Genomic DNA, 18,234 nt, shown 5'->3' on the forward strand with positions numbered 1-18,234 from the left:
AACCTATTTCTTCAGATTTTAGAGGTCCCTTACCAAAGGATACAGTTGGGTAGGTCCTCTTCTGCCTTGAAAGGATTGATGATACATCCCGGAGTTATAGACTCAGATTATGAGGGACAAGTTAAGATTATATGTTCTGCACCCCGAGGTATCGTGGCCATTTCTCCTGGAGATTGCATTGCTCAATTGCTGATTCTTCCTAGTTTGCATAACATGTTCTCTTGTAACCAGAATTCCTGAAGGGATAAGGGATTTGGTCTTACAGGAACTAATGTGGCCTACATTTCTTTAGATTTGGATAATCGCCCCACTTTACCATTACAAATAGAAGGAAAAACCTTTCAAGGCATAATGGATACAGGAGCAGATAAAAGCATTGTATCCAGTAACTGGTGGCCTGCTTCTTGGCCTGTTAATCAATCATCACATAGCCTACAAGGATTAGGATATGAGGCTACCCCAACTATAAGTGCAAAATCCTTACAATGGAAGGATAAAGAAGGAAGGACAGGGCTTTTTCAACCTTATGTACTCCCTTTACCTGTAAATTTATGGGGAAGAGATGTGTTGTCAGCCATGAATTTTATATTGACTAATGATTATTCTCAGAAAAGCGAGGAAATGATGACAGGAATGGGATATATACCTGGACTAGGTCTTGGAAAAAATTTACAAGGCAGAATTTCACCAGTTAAAGCCACAGAAAAAGCAGATAAGAAAGGACTGGGTTTTTTCTAGGGGCCGCTGAGGAGCCTTTGCCCATTCTGTGGCGTATGGAGGACGCGGTGTAGGTGCCTCAGTGGCCTTTACCCTCTGAGAAGTTAAAAGCAGCTAAAGAATTAGTACAAGAACAATTAGACCTGGGGCATGTAGAACCCACGCAATCACCCTGGAATACCCCTATTTTTGTTGTAAAGAAGAAATCAGGTAAATGGAGATTGTTACATGACCTACGAGCCATTAATGCACAAATGCAAGTTATGGGTCCTGTACAAAGAGGACTTCCCCTACTCTCAGCTCTACCTAAGGATTGGAGAATTATAGTAGTGGATATTTGTGGCCTCCCTTCCCCCAGCCTGGAACCTGCTTGCTCAAGGGTGGAGCTACCTGCTCATTCGTCCTGCCACGCCTACTGCTGGACCCTGCCTTTGCTGCCTGGAGGCACACACGTGTTCGTACTGCTACTGGGCCCTGAGTTACTTGGTGGGAAATTGGGTTCCCTCCCCCTTCCTTTATAACTGAGTGTCTGAAAATAGTAAAATTGAGCTTTGATCAGAATGTTGTCTTAGCTCCATTCATTCTTCCGCCCCGTCTAGATTCCTCTCTTTTCAGCTCGAACTGCCATTCTCAGTTGAACCGTTCGTGTTGTGGACTGCGGGAAGGCCGCAACAGTTGGCGCCAGAACTGGGACCTGAAGAATGGCAGAGGGATGCTAAGAGAAACGACTGCTGTGTGGAGCTCCACAAGAAAGGAAAGGATCTTCATATCGGAGCATCGGAGCAACGGACAGGTACACATGCTAGCGCTAGCCTAAAATTTCAGTTTTGTAAAGTGTTGCTGAGGATGCGGTAGGATACGAATCAAGTTTGAATCAGTGCTAACCCAACACTGTTTCTGCTTGGGAGACAGGCGGCGTGCCGCAGCTTTTTAGAAAGCTGCTTAGGTGGAAGAAGGAAGGGTTTAAAGTCATGGATCAGGCGGTTGTTTTTAGTTTTCAGGAGTTGTTTCAGGCCAGAGGAGTAAGGCTTGAAGTACAATTAGTAAGAAATTTTTTAGATAAGATAGATAGCTGTTGTCCATGGTTCAAGGAAGAAGAAACAATAGATTGTGGAACCTGGGAGAAAGTTGGTGAGGCCTTGAATATCGCTCAGACAGATAATTTTACCCTAGGTCTCTGGGCGCTTGTAAATGATGCTATAAAAGATGCAACTTTTCCAGGGCTAAATCGCCCTCAGGCGGAGCTTGTGGTATCTCAGGAGGAGTGCCTATCAGAGAAGGCCTCCTCAGAAAAAGATCTTCTTAACTCAAAAATTGATAAATGTGGAAACTCTGATGATGGACTGAATTTTAACAAAAATCACTCAGATAGAGGAATTGCCCATTACCTTAAGATATCTTATTAATAATCAACAGGTTATCGTAGAGACTCCTGGTCTCTCAGCTCAGCTAGCCGAATTAACAGCAGTGCTAAAGGTCTTTCAGTCTGTACATGAGGCTTTTAATATCTTTACTGACAGTTTATATGTTGCTCAGTCAGTACCCTTATTAGAAACCTGTGGTACGTTTAACTTCAATACGCCATCAGGATCCTTATTTTCAGAATTGCAAAACATCATTCTTGCCCGGAAAAATCCGTTTTATATTGGCCACATACGGTCTCACTCTGGTCTTCCTGGGCCTCTGGCCGAGGGTAATGATCGCATTGACAGAGCTCTAATAGGAGAAGCTTTAGTTTCGAATCCTGTTGCTCTGGCCCAACGTGATCATGAAAGGTTTCACCTCTCTAGCCATACCCTAAGGCTCCGACATAAGATCACTAAGGAGCAAGCAAGAATGATTGTAAAACAATGTCCTAAATGTATTACATTATCTCCAGTGCCACATCTAGGAGTCAATCCTAGAGGCCTTATGCCTAATCACATTTGGCAAATGGATATAACCCATTATTCAGAATTTGGAAAACTAAAATATATACATGTTTGCATTGATACCTGTTCAGGATTTCTCTTTGCTTCTCTGCATACAGGGGAGGCTTCAAAAAACGTAATTGATCATTGCCTACAAGCCTTTAATACCATGGGGTTGCCTAAGCTTATTAAGACAGATAACGGGCCATCTTATTCTAGTAAAAACTTTATTGCATTCTGTAAAGAATTCGGTATCAAACATAAAACTGGAATTCCTTACAACCCCATGGGACAAGGAATAGTTGAACGTGCTCATAGCACCTTAAAGAATTGGCTTTTTAAAACAAAAGAGGGGCATCTATATCCCCCAAGGTCACCAAAGGCTCATCTTGCCTTCACCTTATTTGTCCTAAACTTTTTGCAAACTGACATTAAAGGTCAGTCTGCAGCGGAACGCCACTGGCACCCAGTTACTTCTAATTCTTATGCATTGGTAAAATGGAAGGACGCCCTGACTAATGAATGGAAGGGTCCAGATCCAGTTCTAATCTGGGGAAGAGGCTCGGTTTGTGTTTTTTCAAGAGATGAAGATGGAGCACGGTGGCTACCAGAGAGATTAATTCGTCAGGTAAACACAGATTCTGTCTCTTCTCGTAAGTATCATTCTAAAGACTAAAAATCCTCTTGTGCTTAGAATTCAGCTGGGAGTGGAAGCTCCCAGAAACACTGTTTTTCTCTGAGCCAATTCCCCTACAAGAGGCCGGAGATTAGCTTTAGCTTTACAATTTGCATCTAAATAAAGTACCTTGACTTCTCCAAACAGAAAATTTACAGTGCTACTCTCTCATTGTTTAGATTTCTTTCTTTTCTCAAGCAGGTCAATCTACATTCTCCGGTTCTCCGCCCCTAAGAGCAAACAGGTGGTACTGCTAATCTCCCTTCCAAGGACATCCCAACATGTGGCTTTCACTCTAAGATAAGATTTAGATTTACCAGGAGAGCGAGGGAAGTATAAATTTCATATATTTACAGAGATTAGTTCTTATTTTGATAGAGATGGGCTTAGTCCCTTAGCTGGCCTCTGGCTTTTCACCCTTGCTGTTACTGCAAGGTGTCCTTAGTTCCTCAGGCTAGGGAATAACAGGGATGAGGAGAAAAGACCTCCAGCTCCTATTTTAACCACAATCCATGGTGTTAATACTGACATAATTCTTGTCTAGGCCTTGCTAAATCTGAGGTTGACAAGTCTCATATAGAGACCGCGCATAGCTCAGAACTGGGATACTGATTCATAATCATATGAATACAGTATGGGTACCGCTTGGCGCAGGAGATTACTGCGGAGGGAAGGTCCAGCTTGACCGTTTCTGAGTTCCCTGTGCGACACACCTGATTTGAAGGAGGTTGGTATCTGACTCCAGCTAAAAACCAAAAATACCTAAGGCTCTGCCTCCCCTCCCCAAAAGATACCAAGAGCCACAGATGTGGGTTGTTATAATGCTCACGGGAGGAATCAGGTCAATGTCCACCCAAGTCAAGGTTAAAGGCCCACTCATCTATGGATGAAAAAAATCATTTGATCACCTCTGTTAAGCATTGCCTATTTAAACTTAATTAATAGGGGGGAGAGAGGTTGGAGACCTTACTGTCGAAAGGGCAAGCCCTTCACTGCCTCCCACCCAAATAAAAAAAAAAAAAAAAAGCCAACTGGCCTTGTACTAGGAGCCAGCCAGTCTTACCCCCTTCTCCCTGTTTCCCCACCTGTCATCCAAAATTGCGGAGGATTATCAGCTCAGTGTTATTCTAAATTTGTTTAGTTAAACTTAGCCAGGGTTCCAACGCCCTACTTAAAATGCAAACAGGTAGTTACCTATTCAGCACTAATTAGCATTATAAAGTCAGAGCCTATTCTGTTAGTGGTTTACTAAGATAATAAGGACAGTCTTAGCCAGATACAGTTTACCATTAGAAAAGTTAGGGAATCCCACGGAAACAGGTTTTTTTCTTTAGCCCTAAGAACTCAGGCAAAACTATTGAACATAAATAATTTTTCTGCCTCAGGCCAGCCCTTTTTGTTTGTTTGTTTGTTTTGTTAACTAATGGGAGGAGATGTGGCCTCCCTTCCCCCAGCCTGGAACCTGCTTGCTCAAGGGTGGAGCTACCTGCTCATTCGTCCTGCCATGCCTACTGCTGGACCCTGCCTTTGCTGCCTGGAGGCACACACGTGTTCGTCCTGCTACTGGACCCTGAGTTACTTGGCGGGAAATTGGGTTCCCTCCCCCTTCCTTTATAACTGAGTGTCTGAAAATAGTAAAATTGAGCTTTGATCAGAATGTTGTCTTAGCTCCATTCATTCTTCCGCCCCGTCTAGATTCCTCTCTTTTCAGCTCGAACTGCCATTCTCAGTTGAACCGTTCGTGTTGTGGACTGCGGGAAGGCCGCAACAGATATTAAGGACTGTTTCTTTTCCATTCCACTAAATAAGAAAGATAAAGCTAGATTTGCATTTACCCTGCCTTCTGCTAATCATATGGAGCCTGATAAAAGGTATCAATGGCAGGTATTACCCCAAGGAATGGCAAATAGCCCTACCATATGTCAGTTATATATAGGAAAAGCTTTGCAACCAGTTAGAGATGGTTTCCCTTCCTTAAAAATCTGTCATTATATGGATGATATCTTGGTATGTGGACCTGAAGAAGAAAGTATACAGCAAGCTTATGGCTTGCTTAATGAAACTTTAAAAAATAATGGCTTGATTATTGCACCAGAAAAGGTACAGCAGTCTAATGTTAGTCATTTTTTGGGAGCCACTATTACTTTACGGTGTGTTACCCCACAAAAGATTAGTATAAGAAAAGATCATTTAAAGTCATTAAATGATTTTCAAAAATTATTAGGAGATATAAATTGGATTAGACCTTATTTAAGGATCCCTACTTCGGAACTGAAACCTTTATTTCAAATTTTAGAAGGAGAATCATATATTACCTCATTGAGACAATTAACACCTGAGGCTTCTGAAATTCTTAGGAGAGTAGAAAGAGCTATCCAAAAAGCACAGTTAAATCGTATAAATGAGCAAGAACCTTTGTACCTATGCATATTACGAACTATAAATTTGCAAACTGCTGTGTTATGGCAAAATGGCCCTTTAGTATGGATACATCCACATATATCCCCTAATAAGACTATAGAGCATTATCCCACCATGGTGGCAAATATGGCCCATAAAGGTATAAAAAGTTCAATTACTCACTTTGGAAAAATGCCTGATAGCATAATTATTCCATATACTGCCACACAAATGCAAATATTGTGTGCTACCATAGATGAATGGGCCATTCTTAGATGCAGTTATTCTGGTTTAATTGATAATCATTATCCTAAACATCCTTTATTACATTTTATGTTATTGCATCCAGGGATATTTCCAAAGGTGACAGCTAATACCCCTATAAAGGGAGCCATTGATATTTATACAGATGGATCCAAAACAGGAACTGGAAGTTATGTGATTAATGAAAAGGCTGTGCGGTTGCAATTTACACCAGGAGCCCCTCAATTGGTGGAATGTTTGGTGGTTTTAGAAGTTTTTAAAAGGTTCCTTATGCCCATAAATATTATCTCTGATTCTGTTTATGTGGTTAATGTTGTATTAGCATTAGAGACTGCTGGAAATTTTAAGCAGTCTAGTCCAGTATTTGAAATTTTGATGAAAATACTAGATTGTATTTTGACGTGTGAGCATCCCTTTTATATTCAACATATTAGAGCACATACATCATTATCTGGACCTATGGTTACGGGAAATGCAATTGCTGATTCAGCCACCAGAGATATGGTTTTGCTATCACAAAGTTCTATAGAAGGTGCTAAGAATTTTCATCAACTTTATCATGTCCCTGCTTCTACATTGCTACGGAAGTTTAAGCTCACACGAACAGAAGCTCAAGATATTGTCCTACAGTGTGGTAAATGTGTAGAATTTATTAATGCACCTTCCGTGGGCGTTAATCCTTGCAGATTGCGACCCCTAGATATTTGGTAGATGGACGTCACGCATATCCCAGCTTTTGGTAAATTACAATATATACATGTGTCCATCGATACCAGTTCCGGTGTCATACATGCCTCTCCCTTGACAAAGGAAAAGGCAGTTCATGTCATATCCCACTGCTTAGAGACTTGGGCTGCATGGGACAAGCCCCTGCTGATAAAGACAGATAATGGTCCTACATATACCTCTTCTAAATTTAGTCAATTTTGCAAACAAATGCAAGTGAAACATATTACTGGGTTGCCCTATAATCCACAGGGCCAAGGCATCATTGAAAGAGCCCATCGTACTTTGAAACAATATTTGCAAAAACAAAAAGGGGGAATAGAGGCTATGACGCCAAAGATGGCTCTATCCCTTACAATATTTACTCTTAATTTTTTAAAATTGGATGATGCTGGAAGATCACCAGCCGAAAGGCAGGGACAATGGCCTCAACTGCCCAACGAAATGGTCAAATGGAAAAATGTCCTTGATAATAAATGGTATGGCCCGGATCCCATATTAATCAGATCCAGGGGAGCTATTTGTGTTTTTCCACAGGGTGAAGATAATCCACTTTGGGTTCCGACAAGACTGACAAGAACTGCGAAAGATCAAGATGAATCCCAAGATGATCCTGTTATTCTTACTCCTGATGATTGAGACAGGGATAAGTATACCTTTGTGGGCCGTAGTGAGATCATGGCCAGTATCCTTACCGGTACATTCCAATTCCTCTACCTTGCCTTTGTTTTTTGCAACTGAATGTTTTTTGGATGCACCTTGTGCACAACAAACTCCTCAAGAGCCACGGGTGTATAATAGTACGAGTTTTCATTTAAATTATACACTATGCTTTGTGCATAATGTGGATAAACCTTTTACACCCTGTATGTTTTTTTTTGTTGTTGTTGTTTTGTTTTGTTTTTGGTTTTTCGAGGCAGGGTTTCTCTGTGTAGCCTTGGCTGTCCTGGAACTCACACTGTAGACCAGGCTGGCCTCGAACTCAGAAATGCGCCTACCTCTGCCTCCCGAGTGCTGGGATTAAAGGCGTGCGCCACCACGCCCGGCTTACACCCTGTATGTTTTTAAAGAAAAAGATTATCTCTAATTGGGCAGATCCCATTAGCCAAAATAAAGTGAGTTCTGGGGTGTTACTTAATGCTTTAACACAAGTTGCTCAAGGAGCACAATCAGGCTCAAATGATGTTGGAAATAATGTAACTTCACCTATAAACATCACCACTAATATGATAAAGGGAATTGTGACTATTCCCAAAAGATCACGATGGCCTGTTGGCAATGCTACTGCTATACGCAGCGTGCCCTAGTGTCATCCGGACCTTGCATTTCCTATAGTTTTTTTTACCTTGTCAATCAAAAATTTTTCCTCGGAAAGAAATAGCGAAGGGTTTTGTTTTGTCACCTCCATTGGATTTTGCCATAATGAATGATAAAGGAGATGCTACAGGAAAAGGAAATATTTGGCCATATTACCAATGGATTTTAAGTAATGAGGCAGGTGCTAGTACCAGTTTGTCAGCCTTTGCATTGCTGACTGGAACCTCTCATGAGATATTGAATGTTTCTGCCACACTTTCCAATACCTCTGCTCATTTAGATAATGTGACATCTAATAGAGTTATCAGAAATATGACTACTTCTCCAGTAGAAGTTTGTGTTAATCCTCCATTTTTCTTTATATTGGCTGAATTTCAAAATAATACAGAATGGTTAGATTGTACAAATGTCATTTGTTTTTTGACGCAATGCTGGAATGGAACCAATTTCTTAGCCTTAGTGGTACATCTACCATTGGCCCTATGCCTGTTGAGGCAGATCCAGAGAAGTTCCCAATTATGAGTCTTGTGCGGCAAAAGAGAGATTTTGGAATCACAGACGCCATTGCTACTGCCATTGTGGTGTCTGCAGTGTCAGCAGGAATTATTATGGCCAATCAAGTTAATACTGCTGACACCATAAATCAGATAGCAGAAAAAAAAAAGTCTGAGGCATTGCTTACCCTGCAAAGGGTGGATTCTCATATTGCCTCAGGGTTAATGTTAGTGAATCAAAGAGTGGATATTTTACAACATAACATGGAACAGATGATGGATGTCATACAAATGAGTTGTGTGGCATCAACTCCACATGTGTGCATTACTCCCACTAGGTATATTAATAATTCTTTTATTAAAAGTACAGATTTATCAAATTATCTGAAGGGGAACTGGTCACGGGAGCTGGAAAGGTTGCAGACGAAGCTGCAGATACAGATCCTGAACCTTAATGGAACCAGAGTGGAACCTGTGACCCTTGGAAACTTTACCTCTTGGCTTACCTCTGCATTTTCTTACTTTAAGGAATGGGTGGGAGTGATTTTGTTTGGTGCTGCCATATGCTGTGGACTGATATTCATGCTTTGGTTGGTTTGCAAATTTAGAACCCAACAAAAACGTGACAAGGTGATTATAACTCAGGCACTTTTAGCCATTGAAAACAGTGCTTCCCCTGAAGTTTGGTTATCTATGCTCAAGAATTAGTCTGCATCTGAGTTCTCTGCTCTTGCACCCCACAGATTTATGGATCCATTGCACTGGGATGAGAGAGACTCAGCGATCATTGATCAGCCCTTGCACATTGCTACGGTTTCCTCATTGCATGCAGTAGGGTGATCATGATTTCCCCACTAATTCATTCCCTTAAAACTTGGCTGGCCTCTTTTATAGAGTTTGCCCTAGGTCATTTAGCAGTTGCTGTCACACAGCGTCTCGGTATCCAAAGACAGGCAACTTTCCTCGTGCACAGACCAACCTAAGACACGGGGCCTGGTGGCAATAGGGTAACCCTATGACGGGTAGGCTGTGACACTAGAGGAACGACCTAAAACAGGAGCCGTGACGGATGGACATAATTGCACAGGCCTAGTCCGGCATCATTTTATTAAAATTAAAAGGGGGGAGATGTGGGAAGCCACATACGCCATTATGTACAGTAGAGTTTTTTGCCGAGTCACTGCCTGGCCCAAGACATGCAAATGAGATACTGAAAGCATAACCAATCAGGTGTAGACACGCCTCTCCTAGGCATATATAAGCAGCACCAGTTTTGGGGCTTGGGGTCTTTTCGCCTCTGCAATCAAGCTCTCCCAATAAACGTGTGCAGAAGGATCCTGTTGTGGTGTCTTTCTTGCTGGCGAGTCGGGCGCTCACACTTGTGGCTCACCAGTCTCAGCTTTGCGTGGGGGTTTGCCCACAGGGCTGCTGTCCTGCTGTTACTCCAGCCTGGTGCTCCTCACAGTGTTCTACTTACCCATCTCCTTCTAGCCCTAACCAGTCTCAGTGACCTTGCTTCTCTTTCTCGGGCCCATCAGCCAGCAGAAGGAGGAAATTCACATTGATAACTCACTCTAGAAGAAAAGCTTGTTGGACAGGGGGTGGGGGGGTGGGGGGGTGGATCAGCGGGTAAGGGCTCTTACCATACCAACCCTGTGACTTGGTTGAGTGGAAGGAGAGAACTGACTCTGTAAAGTTAACCTCTGACCTCCTTTGCCCTCATACACACATGATACACACATATACAATAGTAATAGTTTTTTAAAAGAAACTGATAGGCTGACTATGGTGGTGCATGCCTTCAATCCCAGTACCTCCCACACACTAGAAGGCAGATCTTTGTAAGGTCAAGTGAGATCCTGACTCAAAAAAACAATTCAGTGCATATTTAAAGCCAAGTTGGAGGCCAGCCTGGTCTACATAACAACTGCCCAGCCAGCCAGGACTGCATAGTGAGATCCTGTATTTAAAAGAGAAAGGAAGAAAAAGAAAGAGCTGTTCAGAAAGCAGTTTCCAGTTCTACAGAAAATGAATACAGATGTACTGTTTGACCACTGCATTCTTTCAGCTTTTTGGACAGAACCAAAGTTATAAGAAGGATGTAACAATGGTATTTATCATCTTCACCATTAATAACTACATATAATGAACAACTATTTCTGCTTTCCTTTTTAAATTTAACCTAGTCATTACTATGCTGAGATAGGGCTGTGTGTACTCACACTACAAAGGCGGCATGGCACGTGTGGAGGTCAGAGGGCAACTGTCAGGAGTTGGTTCTCCTTCCTTCGTGGACTTCAGGTCATCAGGCCTGTGTGGCAAGCACTCCACCCTCTGGGCCTGTGCTCACTCAGCTGTGTTCTCACTGAAATTTGGTCACATCAATCCCAGGAGTCCCAGGCCAACCTTGGGTATATAACAAGTTTGAGGCCAGCCTGTCCTACGTGAGACTCTATTTCAATAATTAATCAGTTAGACCTTTCCACTGTCTATCAAACATCTCAGTACTTGATGCAGAGTAGGCACCCAGCGAGACCACTGGCTTATGAGTGGCTGGGTCCATGGAAACCTTCCGAGTGGCAACTTTCTTCACTCAGATGAGAGAACAAAGGCTCGGACTTTTGCAGAGAGCTTATGGCAAGATGAGCATCTCACTATAGAAATTAAAACTAAACAAAAGTTGGTTCCATAGAGATATGTTTGTAGCTTTCTCAAAAGTATATACAAGCACAACTCAAACACATTTTAAAAGATGCATATGTAGCAATAGTATAGAATGCTATTACCTTGTATAATTAATAGGTACTAATAATTATACTGTAGGACCCCAAGAAGGAGCCCCCCACTCAAGTCTCGGGACACAGGGTTACCCAAAGAAACACGAGAGACCTCCTTGATGCAAAAGCACAAGGTAGCTTTAATGGCAGAGCTCCAGGTCAATATGTATATCTCGTATCTTGCGCAGGAGACGGAGGAATGGACCCTGAGACTCAAAAACTCGGGGTTTTTATAGAGTAGGGTTTAGGGGCTAGGAAGAATTGGCATGGTTACATACGATTGGCCCATTCAAACATCAGCAACATGATTATGTGTCAGCATAGTAGTACGTGCAGGCCAGGGTGTATAAGGATTCTAAAGCTGGGGGCTTATCTGAGTTGACAATGCATCTGATTAATGTTTCAGCTTTTAACTATGTTCTCTATAGAAAGGGGGTGGGGGGTGAGCAGGAGGCGCAGGGCTGCCAGATGGTCAATGAGTCAGCCAAGATAGTCAGAACCAGTTCCTACATTCCTTCCCTTATCTTTACGACCAGGTAACCTAGCTTCAATGTGAACTCGGGCATGCCCGGGCTATTTGACATACATTACATGAATCACAGGTCTCAAGTTTTATTTCCTTTCAATACAACTTTTTTCTTTTTTTATTAAATATTTTCTCTATTTACATTTCAAATGCTGTCCTGAAAGTTCCCTATACCCTCCCCCATCTCTGCTTCCCTATCTACCCACTCCCACTTCTTGGCCCTGGCGTTCCCCTGTACTGGGGCACATAAAGTTTGTAACACCAAAGGGCCTCTCTTCCCACTGATGGCCGACTAGGCCATCTTCTGCTATATGTGCAGCTAGAGACACGAGCTCTGGAGGTACTGGTTAGTTCATATTGTTGTTCCACCTATAGGGTTGCAGACCCCTTCAGCTCCTTTTTTTTTGTTTTTTTTGTTTTTGTTTTTTTTGTTTTTGTTTTTCGAGACAGGGTTTCTCTGTGTAGCCCTGGCTGTCCTGGCACTCACTTTGTAGACCAGGCTGGCCTCAAACTCAGAAATCCACCTGCCTCTGCCTCCCGAGTGCTGGGACTAAAGGCATGCGCCACCACGCCCGGCTTTCCCTTCAGCTCCTTGGGTACTTTCTCTAACTCCTCCATTGGGGGCCCTGTGTTCCATCCAATAGATGACTGTGAGCATCCACTTCTGTATTTGCCAGGCATTGGCATAGCCTCACAGGAGACAGCTATATCAGGGTCCTTTCAGCAAAATCTTGCTGGCATATGCAATTAAAACAAACAAACAAACGAAAAAAAAAAAAACAAAGCACTATGGAAAATATAACATTTAAACAAAAAACAAAAATAATACAGCTTTTGACATGGGGAACCTGGAACATTCCATTAATAGCTCTAACCTGATTTTTGACAGCAGCTCTCCTCTGTCTGCACAGTCTACGCTGACCTGCCGGATCAGCTCATGAAACACTGTGTTGTAGATGCTCTGCTCCCTCTTCAGCACGTTGAGCAGCTGGTGCATCTAGCAGAAGTAAGTCACAGGGTCGGTGCTAGCACAGGCTATCCGCCAAGTCATTTTAAGAGGTAAATACACTGAAAGTGAGCATGGCTACAGATTTACATATCCAGAAATGACTTTTAAAATCTAGCTAGTTTTGGATGCTTTTATGTGATGCACAAAAATATTTAACGGCTCCTGAATTGTACCTACCAGAATAAAGCCTGATCCCAATCATGAGTCTGCATCAGAGACATCCAAATGGAGACAGAGTCTATAAACAAGCTAGCCTGTGGATGGCAGAGCGTCACAGGGAAGAAAAGCAAACAGATGCTGACACCTGTTTGAGACTGATCTGTCTAAAGCAATGACTGAAAAGTACCCTGGGATCCTGGGATCCTGGGATCCCGGGATCCCGGGATCCTGGGATCCTAGGCTGAACGGGGGTAGCTGATAAAACCCACTAGGGGAACAGATGGTGAATTATAAAATCTGAATATAAGCTGATACCATCTTATCTATCACATAATAATCAAATCCATGGTTAACAGAGTTGCTGGCAAGTGCCTTTACCCAATGAGCTAACTTACCAGCCCTCTTCTTCTTTGTTGTTTGTTTTCAGAGAAGTACTTGCTATATAACCCAGGCTGGGTTGGAACTTGAAACTCTGCTGCCTCAACCCTCAAGTGCTAAGAAGGCAATAGACCTATGCCATCACAATCAGCTACATATTTCAAAATAGCTAAGAGAGCAGTTAGGGCAAGACTCAGCTGATAAAGTGCCTGCAAACTCTGGGTTCAATCCCAAACACCACAGAAACCAAGCATGCTGGTGTCCATCTGTAACCCTTGAAAGATGGAGATAGGAGGGTCAGAAGTTCAAGGACATCCACAAAAGTTCAAAGTCACCTTCTAATACATAACGAGTTCAAGGCAAGCCTGGTTTACACAGATCCCATTTCAAAACAAAACAACTAGTAAAGAAGATTATAAAATGTACCAGTACAAGGAAATGGTAAATATTGGGGGATATGCAAATTACCCCGTCTGATCACTACACATTGTATAAGGAACTGTTATTCCACTACATAAATATGTGTAAGTATTATATGTCAGTTAAAACTAAGCAATCGGACCAATCCACTGGAGCCTTGAGAAACCAAAGCAGTGTCGTCACCTGCTAAATAACAATGCTTCAGTCAATGACAAACCAGGTCCTAACCATGGCTCTGTAAGGTTAGAGTAGAACTGAAAACCCCCATCACCTGCTACTTTTATTGCCCTCCATTTATATATAGAGCCTTACCATTGGGCTACAACTGCCTGTGGAGCCGTAGCAATCTATCCTACCTAGGCTTGTGGGTCTGGGTTTATGTGCTATCATGTTTGCACAGTAACGACATCACCTAATGATGCCTCTCTCAGTACACATGACCAAACAACATACAACCGCCAGACACCTGCAGTGTTTGCCACATCAGTGCTTCCTAAGCACTTTAATGTGCCACTCAATCTCACTCACGACCCCATGTGGCAGGTCCTAGTATTACTTCTAACCAATGGGTCAGGAAATTGAGGTGCAATACATGAGATGATTTTCCCATGCTGCTCACTAGCAGGTGACAGTCAGATTCCAGACCACACTGTGCCTCCCAGGCACACACTATCCTTACCCACGGGGTTACTCTGACAGGCATGAGGTTACCTTGGTTGGCCCTACATAATTCTCATTTTCTACTCCAGCCCTCTCCAGCATGGTGTCCATCACGTTGTTCAACTGGACCACTTCTATTCTTTTATTAGGTTTCCTGAAGATCAAAGGGACAGACTGATTAAATAACATCTCATCAGACCATCTTCAGATCCCAATAAAAATATAAAACACTTTAGGATATATATATATATATTATGGAATACTAAGGACAATTTAAAGGGTTAGGCCCAGTTTATTTAGTGGTATACCAGTAACATAGTCTAAAGCAATGAAAGTGAAAATAGTGTAATTTTTTTCTTACAAAAGATAATTCTGCCAGGCCGTGATGGCCCACACCTTTAATCTCAGCATTTTTGAGGCAGAGGCAGGTGGATCTCTGAGTTCGAGGTCAGTCTACTCTATAGAGTAAGTTACAGGAGAACTGGGACTACAGAGAAATCCTGTCTCAAAGAACTAGTAATAATAAGTATTTTTCTATATTTTATATTATTGATATAGTAATTAATTATATATAAATTATGCATTAATAGGTTGATATTGCATGTAATATGCAATAAATGCTATTCTACATAATATTATATATTAATATATAATATTTAACCATGGGTCATTCAGAGTGACAAAAGAAAGACAGCAATGCAGAAAAATCCTAATGATGTACAAAATATAAAAGCACATCATAGCACTCGAGTGCCATGCTGTGTACCCTATTTGAACATGCAATTGGTCACAGGAACACAGCTGATTAAATGAGGGTCTTATAGGCAACTGTTACTGGCTGGGGTCTCGGCTATGACTTGAATGTTTTTGTATAATAAAATACCAAGAAAAGGACCATGTGTATGTAGTTACTCTTTCCAAGAAGCACTTTAGAAAATCATCTGTACTTACATGGATGGGAAGAGCAGCAGCCTGTTCTCACTGTCTGTGAGGAGGGTAGTGTATTTGCTGCAACAAATTAGATAAGAAAAATATTAAAAACAAAAACAAAAAATATTCTAGGGCTGAAGCGTATAAGACAGTTGTGGAAAACTAGGCCCTGGGAGGGGGGGGCACAAAGGAGGAAGGACACAATCTGACCTGTCTCAGCATTTTGGTTCCTAAGAGCCATTCTCCACTAAAAGAAACGTGTGTTCAAGAAGTGGAGGTGAAAGAAATTACAGCTCAACAAAGCTTAAGTCTCAGTGGAACTTAGAAGTTTGGGCATAATTGTTCAAAGGTCCTTTATGTGTATACAGATCATCCATAAATATCCGTACAGAAATATTATGACACTGATCAAATGTAGATCATTTTTAGTAAAGGATATTTAACTCCATTCCTTGATATGTCAAAATACAAAGATTTCCTTGATTCATTAAAACAAACAAACAAACAAAAAAAAGACATAAGTCTGCAATTCTAACACATGGGAGGCAGAGGCAGGAAGATTGGTTTAAGTTCACCTCCTCTACAGAGAGTTTGTTATCTGAACCACATAAGATTTTTTTTAAAGCCTTTGAGATGTTCAGCAGGTTAAAGTACTCAAACCAAGCCCAACATGCTAATGCCAAAGACCCACATGGTGAAAGGAGAGACCTGACTCTCAAAACCTATTCTCTGATGTTCACACACACAAATACATAAATGTAATTAAGAACAACGGAAGTGCCTTTTGGCATTTTCAATGATGATAGGATGGGCTTGGAATGTCGCTCGATGGAAGAGCCCTTGCAGGCATGTACAAAACCCTAGGTTCAAGTTCCAGTTCCAACAATGGAAAAAGAAATGAAAAATGACATCTGTGAATTTGTAATCCTCCTGCCTCAGCTTCCCAGTGCTGGGATTACAGGTATGCACCATCACACACAACCCAAAGTTCCATTTCTTTAAAGATTTATTTTTTCATGTGTACGCCTGGGTGTGTGTATGCATACCACATGCCTGCAGATGCCTTCTGAGACAGAAAAGGCCGTCAAACTCCCTAGAACTGGAGTACAAGAAGTGCTAAACTGCCATCTGATGCTGAGACCCAAACCTGCGTTTTCTGAAAGGGCAGCAGGTGATCTTAAGTGTTGAGTCATCTCTTTAGCCCTAAAGTTCCACTTTTTAAAATACTAAAAATTATAGGGCAGGAAAAGCTATAGAACTATTTAATCAGGAAAACGCCAAATTCTTGTGTTCCTCCCTTGGAGCACCTGTGACTATCAAGAGTTCATTCTTGCTTTACCTTAACAAATCTATATTCACTGTGCTCTAAAAATAAACAGAAGGAGGAGGAAGAAGAGAAGGCAATAGAAAAAGAAAGGAAAAAATAAGAAAGACAAAAAGGAGAGAGAGAAGGAGAGAGAAAGAGAGAAAGAGAGAGAGAGAACACACAAGAGGGTTTTTTGTTTTGGGTTTTTTTTTTTCCTTTGTTTTGTGGTAATCTTCCCTAAACTGTGCTAAGGCAGTTTGTCCACATATTCCCTTACCACATTAGGTTCTTTTAAGTGTGAAAGGAGAACACAGCTCATGTAAGATACTCAACAGACCATCCTGGTACTCACTCGTCATAACACTCCAAACCCGAAACTCCTGTATTTGACACAATATGAAATTCCTCAGGAACCAAAGTGTCTGCTAATGTCTTCTCCTTATAAAGAAAAGGATGAATTTATTAATACATGAAAAACACTTAAGTGACACAAATTTTAGTCCCTATCCCCAAAGGATACTACTATTGAGCAACTGCAGTGGAATTGGTAAGCTTTCTTGAAACCTGGCCTCACTCACTACAATAGCCCTGCCTGGCTGGAACTCCTGTCTAATCCTGCTTTTGCTTCTAAGAGCTGGGTTTGCAGATTTGCACCACCATGCCCAAATGTAAGTTGAGAGACCTTTGTTTTGTTTTTAAACAAGGTCTCTCTATGTAGTCCCAACTGTCCTAAGCATCACTCTGTAGACCAGGCTGGCCTCAAACTCACTGAGATCCTCTTGCCTCTGCCTCCCAAGTGCTGGAATTGAAGGTATGCACTGCCACACCTCATCTTAAGTTGAGAGGGTTTGATAAGATAAACAATAATACTAGTAATATAAGACGTAGCATAAGCCAAAAACTGCTTTAGGCTGGGAATACACTGTAAACACAAGCATGGATGTGAAGACAGATTCTCTTCTGGTATAAGTATTACTTGGTATTTAAGAAGGACTGATTTTAAGATCCTTCAAAGATACCAAAATCTAGATCAGTGGTTCTCCACCTTCCTAATGCTGTGACCCTTTAATACAGTTCCTCATGTTGCAGTGACCCCCAACCATGAAATATTCTCGTTGCTACTTCATAACTGTAATTCTGCTACTGTCGTGAACCATACTATATGCTGGGCAGCAGATGCACATGCTTTTAATCCTAGCACTTGGGAACAGACACAGGCAGTGAAGACCAGATTGGTCGACAAAGTAAGTTCTAAGACATCCAGGGATACACAGAGAAACCCTGTCCGAAAAGACAGAGAGAGAGAGAGAGAGAGAGAGAGAGAGAGAGAGAGAGAAGAAGAAGAAGAAGAAGAAGAAGGAGGAGGAGGAGGAGGAGGAGGAGGAGGGGGGAGGAGGGGGGAGGGGAGGGGAGGGGAGAAGAGGAGAGGAGAAATCAAGAAATCAAGAAAAAGAGAGAACCACTGATTTAATGCATTCCATAAAACAGTTTAGTACATCTCTTACTTATGTTGTCCTGACTCTGGGTTACTATAATACCTCATACAAGTATATTGTTGTCATGTT

At 41.8% G+C, this 18,234-nt stretch overlaps 1 protein-coding gene across 1 annotated transcript in view; it reads right to left on the reverse strand.

The window, feature by feature from the left end:
* The window catches only part of Axdnd1 (axonemal dynein light chain domain containing 1), a 100,739-nt gene that overhangs the window by 61,617 nt on the left and 20,888 nt on the right, over positions 1 to 18,234 (reverse strand). Inside the window, exons 6-9 of the mRNA XM_021161273.3 lie at positions 17,022 to 17,107; positions 15,385 to 15,441; positions 14,485 to 14,587; positions 12,683 to 12,804 (exon numbers count right to left, since the gene is read on the reverse strand). Coding sequence (XP_021016932.1) covers positions 12,683 to 12,804; positions 14,485 to 14,587; positions 15,385 to 15,441; positions 17,022 to 17,107 — 368 coding nt within the window. The remainder of the gene's footprint in view (positions 1 to 12,682; positions 12,805 to 14,484; positions 14,588 to 15,384; positions 15,442 to 17,021; positions 17,108 to 18,234) is intronic.

This window comes from Mus caroli, unplaced genomic scaffold, assembly GCF_978045245.1.
Source record: "Mus caroli unplaced genomic scaffold, Mus_caroli_1 scaffold_1, whole genome shotgun sequence".
In the NCBI taxonomy this organism is placed as follows: Eukaryota; Metazoa; Chordata; class Mammalia; order Rodentia; family Muridae; genus Mus; species Mus caroli.